The 9,930-nt window shown below is 33.8% G+C and overlaps 2 protein-coding genes across 2 annotated transcripts; one reads left to right on the forward strand and one right to left on the reverse strand.

Annotated features, from left to right (window-relative positions):
• Positions 1-3,579: 3,579 nt before the first annotated feature.
• Positions 3,580-3,957, reverse strand: LOC143532586 (uncharacterized). Its single transcript, XM_077027605.1, has one exon. The coding sequence runs from the start codon at positions 3,955-3,957 to the stop codon at positions 3,580-3,582; it is 378 nt and encodes a 125-aa protein (XP_076883720.1).
• Positions 3,958-6,868: 2,911 nt separating this feature from the next.
• LOC143532587 (putative myosin-binding protein 5) lies at positions 6,869-9,449 on the forward strand. The gene is made up of 2 exons (XM_077027606.1): positions 6,869-6,945; positions 7,622-9,449. Exon 2 carries the CDS (start codon positions 7,764-7,766, stop codon positions 9,447-9,449), a length of 1,686 nt encoding a protein of 561 aa, XP_076883721.1. The 5' UTR covers positions 6,869-6,945; positions 7,622-7,763.
• Positions 9,450-9,930: the final 481 nt, after the last annotated feature.

Raw genomic sequence — 9,930 nt, forward strand, 5'->3', positions numbered from 1 at the left:
GGTGTTTAAGATGGAAAATGAACTCAAACCTGCATGTCGCAGATCAGCAAAACAAATGAAACAGGGCCAACGACATCAATACATATAACAAAAAATGTCTCGCCATAGACTCATAGAGTGTGCTTGCTTTAAGGTCTTCACCAAAAGAAGCGTATCCAAAGAGAATTTTTTTGGACAACTTTTTTTGTGTTTTATTTTTACACAGCCCACAATTATTCTATCTTTTTATTTATTTATTTTTATGGTATGCTTTATTGATTATTTTTGTTTTTTTCCACTTTATTTTATGCTGATGATAGCAAATTCGAAAAGGGATCAGCAGATACACGAATTAAGTTGAAAATTTGAGAGAAAAATGCCACATTGTCGTCGCTATGGAAGAAAAAATGGAAGGACTGGGAAGTTGAGAAAAGAGAAAGTTAGATGGTCGATGTGATTCTTAGGTAAAGTGCCAAAGTGATTAATTTTTCAATTTGGGTAAGATTGCTTTGTGTAAAACGTGAGTCTGTTAACACTATATGATAATTTTATTATGTATTATATTTCGTTTAATTAATATTAACAATATATGATAATTTTACAACATTATTTTACAGCTTTTAAATGTCAACTTTTGGCAGGAGTGTTTAGGAAGCAATTGTGCATGCTTATGATAAGGACCATATTTACCTTGAGGAGACTGCTCAACTTATGGTCTAAATATTACATACTATTATTGTATTAACACTGATTGATTTTTTTAATTTTGTTAAAGCCTGTATCAGAAAAAGTTCATCCACTCAGCAACAGCTTGAGGAACTGGAAAGAAAACATGTTAGTTCGTTTAAAACGTGAAAATGTTCATATTCATTTATGAACATTCATTTAAAATCTATACGAACATGATTGAACAAACGTAAACGAACATAAATGAGCATATATGAACAAATGTAAATGAACACAAACATAAACTAATTATGTTAATGTTTCATTCAAAAATGAACATAAATGAGCTTAAACAAACATAAATGAAATATATCAAAATTAGTCCAAGTATATAAATTCTGAATAATAAATTAAATTAAAACAATTACAATTAATTATAAAAATATGTAATTGCAAAATAATTTAAAACAAAAACCTATATAAACCGTCCATTAAACTCAATTTCCCTACACCATATGCCCGAACAAACCTAACAAGACCAGACAAACGTATAATAATAAAATAAAATAAAAAAAAAACTAAACTTAAACTTCAACTACAATCATAACCTTTGATTACAAGAAAATTATATACTCACAATTATATAAAAAAAATCTAAAATAACCCGCATAACACGCGGACTAAAAACTAGTAAGTATATAAAACATAAATAAACAAGTATAGAATACCATACAGCATATTACACTTTTATATGGATTTTTAAGTTACACCAACATTCTAAAATAGTTAAGTTGTTATTTTTACATAATTTAGTAGCAATTCCAAAGCAAAACATTTATTTTGATTCTTATGATTTTAATTTAATCTTTAAAAATAATTATATTTTATTAATAATCAAGTATTATTATATATAATAATTAAGATGTTTGGCGACGTAAACGTTCTCACGTGGTTTGTCGGTCTTTTATTTGTTTTTTTATTTTAAATTCGTGTCGGTTCGCTGCCGTAAAATACGGGATTTTTTTACTGTTGATACCGTCAAATTGTTCCAGCCAAATTTGCGTCAGCTCGCAATCGCAACCTAAGGTTTTTTTTCCCGTGAGCTTTTTTTGTCCATCAATTCTAGACGAATTCGCGTCAGGTCACGGCCAAAATGCGCATATATTTTTGGTTTTCGCCATGGTTTTTTATGTAAATATGTTAATTTGTTGTATTTTGAGTGTTGATGAATTAACTTATTGCTTTAATTTCGGTGTCGTAACCTGATACCAACTGAACTTGACTGAACTTGTGTCGGTTCACCATCACAACACATGGTTCTTTACGTACGATTTAGTGCCGACAACTTCGATTCCGATTGAATTCGCGTTATGTCGCAAACGCAATGTGCAGGTTTTTTTATCACTTTTTTGTCCCTTGATTCCAGAATCAACGAATTCGTATTAGTTCGCAACTACAACACTCGGTTTTTTTGTTCGCCACGTTTTTAATATATTTTAAATATGTTAAGTTGTATTTGGATGTGGACGTATTTATGATTTGCTTTATTTTTGGCTTCGTAACTAGATACCAACCAAAGTGTATCGGTTCGTAACCGCAACGCATGTTTTGTTTTGTTATGTTAATTTGTTGAATTTTTGCGTAAACAAAGTTATTTGTTCGTAACCGCAACGCATGTTTTGTTTTGTTATGTTAATTTGTTGGATTTTTGCGTAAACAAAGTTTATTTTTTTATTTCTTTTTGGGTGTGGGGGGGGGGGGGGGTTATTATTGGTTTCGTAACCCGTCACCGATCGAATTCACATCGACTCTCAGACGCACTGTACGATTTGATAAGTTGTACATGTACGACTGTCAATACATCAGCCCAGCGCAACGCGCCGGGAATCTTCCTAGTTTTTAATAAATATGCATACCATCATAGAAAATAAGGCACTTTTTGTTTCAAATTCTAAAAAAAATGTCTAATTTTTCAAAACAAAATCCAATAGAAGATTAGAAACCCATCCAAATGATCACCAGCAATTGAAGATGGGGTGACCGGTGATGGGGTCATAATCAGCGGTAAGGGTATTTATGGTCTTGTTTCACTAGTTACATTTAAAAAATATTCAATTATTAAACATCATATACATAAAAGGTAAACCAAAACCACATAAAAAAAAGAATTTGTAGCACTTAGGGCAAGAGGGGTTCTCCACTAAGGTATTTCAACACTCACCAATCCCTTAATGTCATATTATTTTCATTTCCACTATCTACCATAAACTGAATACCAATGGGGGCACTCCACTAATCAAATAGGGATAAGCAAATTCGGTACCGGTATCGGTACGATTTGGTACCGTCGGTACCGGATCAGTACCAAAGTTTTGAGTTTCGAGACCAGTACGATACCGGTATTTTTCGAATTTTTAACTTCTATACCGGTACTGTCTCGGTATCGAACCGAATATTTCGGTACCGGTACCGGTACTAAGAATTTATGATTATCGGGACTGGGATTTTCAGTACCGATACCGGTACGGTACCGATCTCATCCCTATAATCAACTACCCAAAACCTTTTTTTTTCTTTAAAAAAAACATATTCCATTAAATTAACCTTTATTTAAAATAAAAAAAATACATAGTTCAAATAAAAAAACCTTAAAAATGATAACATCAATAAAAAAAACTACTCTTGTTTGAGTTCCTCGTCCTCATCATGGTGCGGAAGATCTAATGTTTCAAGATGTGCTACTATATCTATTCGAAGTCGGCACTATACTTCATCATCCATCAACTCTCCAAGGACATTATCGTCAAGAACAGGTTGGACCGATGGATCCAGAATGTGTACCGGTGATATCGCATATCCGTCGTCCTTTATGATCATGCTTTGCAACAGAACACATGTATAGAAAACATTCCTAAGCTTCTGCTCTGTCCTGGCTCACATGGGTCGCTTAAGAATACCCCATTTTCCTTTTAGAACACCGAAAGCCCGCTCATATTTTCTTGCCGATTCTTGAGCCTTTTTGAACCTCTTTTCAGGTGTCTCAATGCGAAACGAAAAGGCTTTCACAAAAGTCGACCCAGCGTGGTATATCCCGTTAGTAAGGTAGTATCCCTGTTTATATAATTGTCCGTTAACAAGAAATGGACACTTAGGGGCAGTTCCATTCCTTTCGGTTAGAAAAGGTGGAGATTGTTGAAGAACCGTGATGTCGTTGTTTGACCCAGGCGGACCAAGAAACAAACGCCAAAACCATACATCTCGTGAGGCCACCGCTTCAAGCATAACCGTAGGGTATTGGTGATCACCTTTCATATATTGGTGCGCAACTCGACGGGACAAGCTCTCCAAGTGAGATGTGTACAATCAAGACTGCCTAACATCTCGGGAAGGTGATGTCTTACTTCGTGTGCTTGGTGCACAAGCGTAATATCATGGCTAGTCGGCATATATGTAACATCTATGAATTTCCATGCATAAAATCGCTAGTCTTTTATACTCGTATTTAATAATGTTCGTGTATTAGTTCACCATCTATATTATTATGGAATCATATATTATTTATTTCTAGTTAGTAACACTACTATTATATGCACAATTACATAATTCTATCTTCATTTCATCATATACATGCTTAATCGTTAATGTGACATGTTTAACCGGGAATGCCTAGACTAATATTTTATAACATGTAACATTAAAATTTTATCATTATTAATTTAACTTAAATCAAAAGGAATCTTCTATAATATTCTATTCTTCATTTCCAATATTTGCCTTATCCAAATTTTGAATTCAAAACCTAGTCAAATGTTATCACTAATTCATCATAATCTCTTCTCTAAACATTCCTATAAATAGAATTCCCTAACACCCTCAAAATTCATTCCAAACCTGCATATTCCAAAACCCCAAGGTTGCAAAGTCTTTATCCTCATCCTCTCAAAGATTCACAAGTCATTCTTTCCTAGTAAGTTTTGATTTTCGTTTAATGTTTTATTCATTCATTCTGCAGAAAAACCTTTTATTTCAACGCTTAGATCTCGGTCATAATTATATCCAAATCACGAGTTTCAAAAGCCTAAGTTTTTTCTTTATGTGTCTAGTATCACTGCAATTTTTGGTGTAAAATTTTATAAAATTAAAAACATTCTTATTATTTTTCTTTAACAAAGGGTCTTGCTAAAAATCCTGATAGATAACTTTGGTCTCAAAACGAATGTCATAACTCACCCATTCTTACGAATTATGACCCATTTTTGGATATATTGTAGAACTTTGAATTAAAAAATTATCCATCTGGAATTGCATTAATTCGTTAAATTATTGATTTTTAGTGATTTTTCTATTAAACTGATTCAGAATCAGACCTCACGGTAATCTACGAATTATATATTTTTTTATTAAACATTTAAATCTTACAAAAATATATAAGTTAAACAACTCATACGATTACACAAAATATAAAATTTTTGTAATCTAACTCAAATGTTTACTATTTTTAAAAATTCGTGTATTGAACAGCAAGCAACCAATTCTTTTCTTGAAAAGATAATATAAAACCATAAACCAAAAAGTTATCACATGAAACCATAAAATTCAATTGTACTTCCAAACAAACACCAACTCTATAGATATTCACCAAGGGTTCTGTCACCAAGACTACGTCATAAGGAAAAACCAAGTGGTGTGTCCGGGCGTGAATGGACCCACTTACCTTCTCCTGGGAACCCAAGGTTGAATATTTTTATTTTTTTCCATCGAAATAAAGTAACATCCTAAAAACAACTTTATTGATCATTAGGACTCTAAGCCAAAGTGTTGCAAGTCTCAATTCATTAACATCAAAGGTGAGTTCATAGCCCTTTTTACATGCTTTTAAACGTTTTATACTTTGGGCTGGAAAATATGCATAATCAATTTGTTTTACATGCTATTTTATTCAAGCTTTATTTCATGATATTCATTGTGTGTGATCATTACAAGTGTATACTTAATCGCATGTACAACCATTAACTTGTTAAGCCTGTGGTAGTATGATGATAGATCTATTGGCCCAAGGCCTGCGTGTTTAGAATCCGACGATCGTTAAACATTAAACATAATAGTCTAATCGTGGATTAGACAACTCGCTAAACATGTCAGAGGTTTGGTTGTAATCACAAAGCATACAAGTAATTTAACACATATGGATTGCTTTCAACTTAAAACTAATTTTATTAAAACCTATGTTCTCACCAACTATTTTTGTTGAAGATTACTTGGTGCAAGATATAGGATTACACGATTGGACCCAGCTTAATATAAAATAATTTATTTCATTGTATCTCTGTATTGCTTGATATTGAATTGAATTAAACAACTTTTGTAATACGTAGTATCATGTGCTATGAGCAATCACCGTCTCACCTCGACGTATTCCACCGTCGGTTGGGGTATGACAGATTGGTATCAAAGCCATGGTTATAGGAAATTAGGTTATTTAAATTTCACTGACCTAGACTATAGCTGTCCCCTTATGTGTTTGTATTGCATTATAATATGTGTTACATTGTGTACTAATTTGCTATATTAGTTGATCTACATTATACGTCACATGTAATCTATAAATATGCCAAAAACTTCCATCTGTTTCAATCTAGGTTTACTCATTTAGCCCTATTTTTAAACTATAAGTAGCTTAGAATCTTTATATCTCCAAATGTTGTCAATATTCAATGACTTATTTTCGAAAATCAGCTTGTCACACACCCTCCACACACAACAAATAGCAACCATAACCATCGATTGGACCATTTTCCTTTTGTGCCTAACTTCAAGAACTTGTTTACAAATCGAAAGAATGCCGCTAACCGATTCAACATCAACAGGCTAGATAGTAGTATATTACACCACAAGTTAAGGCGTTGCCACATCACTGTCGCAACAAAGCATGACGTAAAACATGGTCAACCGACTCCCCATCCGCCATCCAATTGCTGCAAATTACCTGACCAAAAAGAATATATGATTTAAATAAAATTCAGGGATATAATAAAATAAACTTAATATAAGAATTAATGAAATTGTAATTAATAAAAGGTCTGGTGAAGAAAAGACAGAAAATATACAGTGATGTTGACAATCATCGGTAGCATCCTGAAAATGAAATCGAGAAGATATTATTATTAAAATTATTAGGGGATGGATGATATTAAACCTATAAACCAACATGACCAAATGCTAATAATAATAATAATAATAATAATATTTTCACCTCCCTTTGATCTCCGATTGCTTCTATCCTCAACCGCCATTATCAAGGTATTCAATTTCAACCCAATTCATCTTCCAATTCATCAATTGTATACCTAATTTCAATACCCACAAGTTGGAATTCGTGATTTCGATGGTTGCGTTAAGATTTAAGCGATTGGTTACGAATTTAATTCACTAATTGTATTAATTTGCCCAATTTATGTTTGAGATCATGAATTTGTATAAATTGCTTAGGTTATTTGATTACCCACGAGTTAATGCTCGTGATTTCGATATTTCGGTTAAGATTTAACTAGGCGTGTGAACGAATGGAACGAACACGAACATGGTTATGTTAACGAACATGAACGGATGCTAACGGACATAAATGCACGAACAAAAAATGGATTCATGTTCGTTCGCATAATTAAAGGAACAAAAAGTTTCGTTTATGTTCGTTTGATTATTAATTTTTATTTTATTTTTTTTGTTTGAACTGCGAATTTTGTTTAAGTTGATTACCCATGAGTTAGGGTTCATAATCCGATATTTCCGTTAAGATTTAAGTAGGCTTATAAACGAAACGCTAACGAACATAAACGGACGTTCATGAACAAAAAGTTTTATTCATGTTTGTTTGTTTATTAAGTAAACGAATATAAACGAACTTCCCGCCAAACAGTTCATAGGCGCGATTGTTAACGATCATAATAATTTTATGTTTTGTTTGTGATTTCTACAGCCTTGGCTCCTTTATGGTATTTGATTGATCTCATTGAGGCCGTTTCGAGCTACCGAGATGCATAATTTAAGAAAGTACCTGTTTTGATGTGCTCAATCATAAACATACCATTTTGGGGGTAAAGGTTCGGTTCGGTACAATCATGGCTGCCACAAATGAATTCATGCATCACTTATCAATGGCTGCCTGTGAATGGTTCTTGATGTTGTTGATGTATCTTGAAGCTGCATTGGGTTTGATCCTCACCAGATTTGCTCATCAATGTGAATTACAAACGCCTTGTTTATATTGCTTCCGGTTTGATCATGTTTTTGGTGATAAACCTGATTCTTATTTTCGTCATTTTTGTAATAAACACCAAGCCGAGGTTTCGTGTATGATAGCTTGTGATCTTCATCATAAACTCTCGGACGTAAGAGAAATGTGTGATGATTGTTTCATGTCAATCGTGAAAGAAAAGCGTGATCAAGTTTCCAGGTTTAAACCTTTCTTGAACAAGAATCTTGAGCGTGCACCTTCGAGTACCGGCTTGTGTTCGTGTTGTAAACGACCGTGGAAACCGAAACCGAGACCTCAAGTAAAGTTAGGGGTTAAGAAACTATCCATGCACCATCCTCCGTTACCGGGCCGGTACTGCCGTCAGAGTTTTATAAGAAAGGCCCGTGATAAGATCTCAGGCACCATGACTCCTTGTGGTGTCGAGAGTAGTATCCACGTGGACACTGACATTGACGCGTTATCCAGTTCGGGCTGTGCTGATCTTAAGTTTAACTCGTGTTCTTCTGAATCTGGCGACTCGTTTTATGAAATCGAGTGTGAAAATGACGGTTTCGAGGATTTTTCTTGTGTTATTATACAAAAAGCAAAATCTTTTAACACGACCCGCAGCAAGAGTATAACGAGTTCATTATCTTCTACATCGAGTGGTTCAACCAAGCATGGTGTAGAACAGAATGGGTCTCCAGAATTCAATCTGGATTTGCATTCTGTTAAAGATGACGTTGAACAAAATGGGTCTCCAGAATTCAATCAAGATTTGCATTCTGTTAACGATGATGTGGCGTCAAGTTATTCATCAGATAAACATGAAGGTTATGAATCACCGGGCACACACAGTGTAAGTGAAGTCAAGAATGACTGTGACATAGAAAAACTAAAGCGACAGATGGAACACGATAGAAAACAGTTGCGGTTATTACACAAGGAATTAGAGGAAGAAAGAAACGCAGCTTCAATAGCTGCCGATGAGGCAATGGCCATGATTACAAGATTACAGGAAGAAAAATCTGCTTTGCATATGGAAGCGTTACAGTATTTAAGAATGATGGATGAACAAGCAGAATATGATATGGAAGCTTTAGATAAAGCTAATGATCTTATCACTGAAAAAGATAAAGAAATTCAAGATTTGGAAGCTGAGCTGGAGTTTTTCAGAAGCCGAAACGATGATGAAACGGTTAATTTCAAAGAAAATCATACGGTAATTGCAAAAGCTATGAACTTGTTAGATTCGAGGGTTAATGATAACAGCCCGGTTTTGAATCTCGAAGATGAAAAGAAGTACATTTTACAATCTTTATCAGAGTCGGAAAAGAAGTTTTCTAATGGTAATATTGGTGATAAGTCGTTACAGCAAAGCGAAATTGAGAATGAAATATCGGATCTTAATGATTGGTTAGAAGCAGTTGAATCTGACCGGGATTTTCTTGAGCATGCATGCAACACGGTACAGAGTCACGTGGGATCAGAGTTTATTCAAGAAATAGCTCGGCATTTGCATGATTTGAGGAGGGCTCGGTTTGATAGGAGATACCAAACGGTTGATTGAAGCTACATTCTTCAACAAAGTTGAGGTATGCGAATTATATTAGTTATGCATAAAGTAAATTACACTTTTCGTCTTTTAAGTTTATTCCATATTTTCAGAAATCGTCCTTAAACTAAGGAAATAACTAGATATATTTTTTATGTTTCGAGAAGTTTGCACGTTTCGTCCTTTCTACTAATGAGCGTTAAATTTGTCTGTTAAGTCCATGGCTCCAGGCATGCGACTTGCATATGAGGGCTTGAGAAAAAAAAAACTATTCTTCAAATAAAATAAACAAAGCGATAATATAACATTTATTATCATCTAATTAGCAACAAAAGTTCTAAAATATTCAAGATTCAAATGCAATTCCAAACCTTGAATGACAAAATGTTCAAAGTATAGTACCAAAAGTTCAAATTACCAAAATGTTCAAAACATGAAAACCAAAGGTTCAAAAAGTAATTAATAGTAAAGGTTCAAATGCTCATTGCCTCATGCC

This window comes from Bidens hawaiensis, unplaced genomic scaffold (assembly GCF_021521415.1).
Source record: "Bidens hawaiensis isolate Kalapana, Puna unplaced genomic scaffold, B.hawaiensis_p1.1 tig00009479_1, whole genome shotgun sequence".
Classification (NCBI taxonomy): domain Eukaryota; kingdom Viridiplantae; phylum Streptophyta; class Magnoliopsida; order Asterales; family Asteraceae; genus Bidens; species Bidens hawaiensis.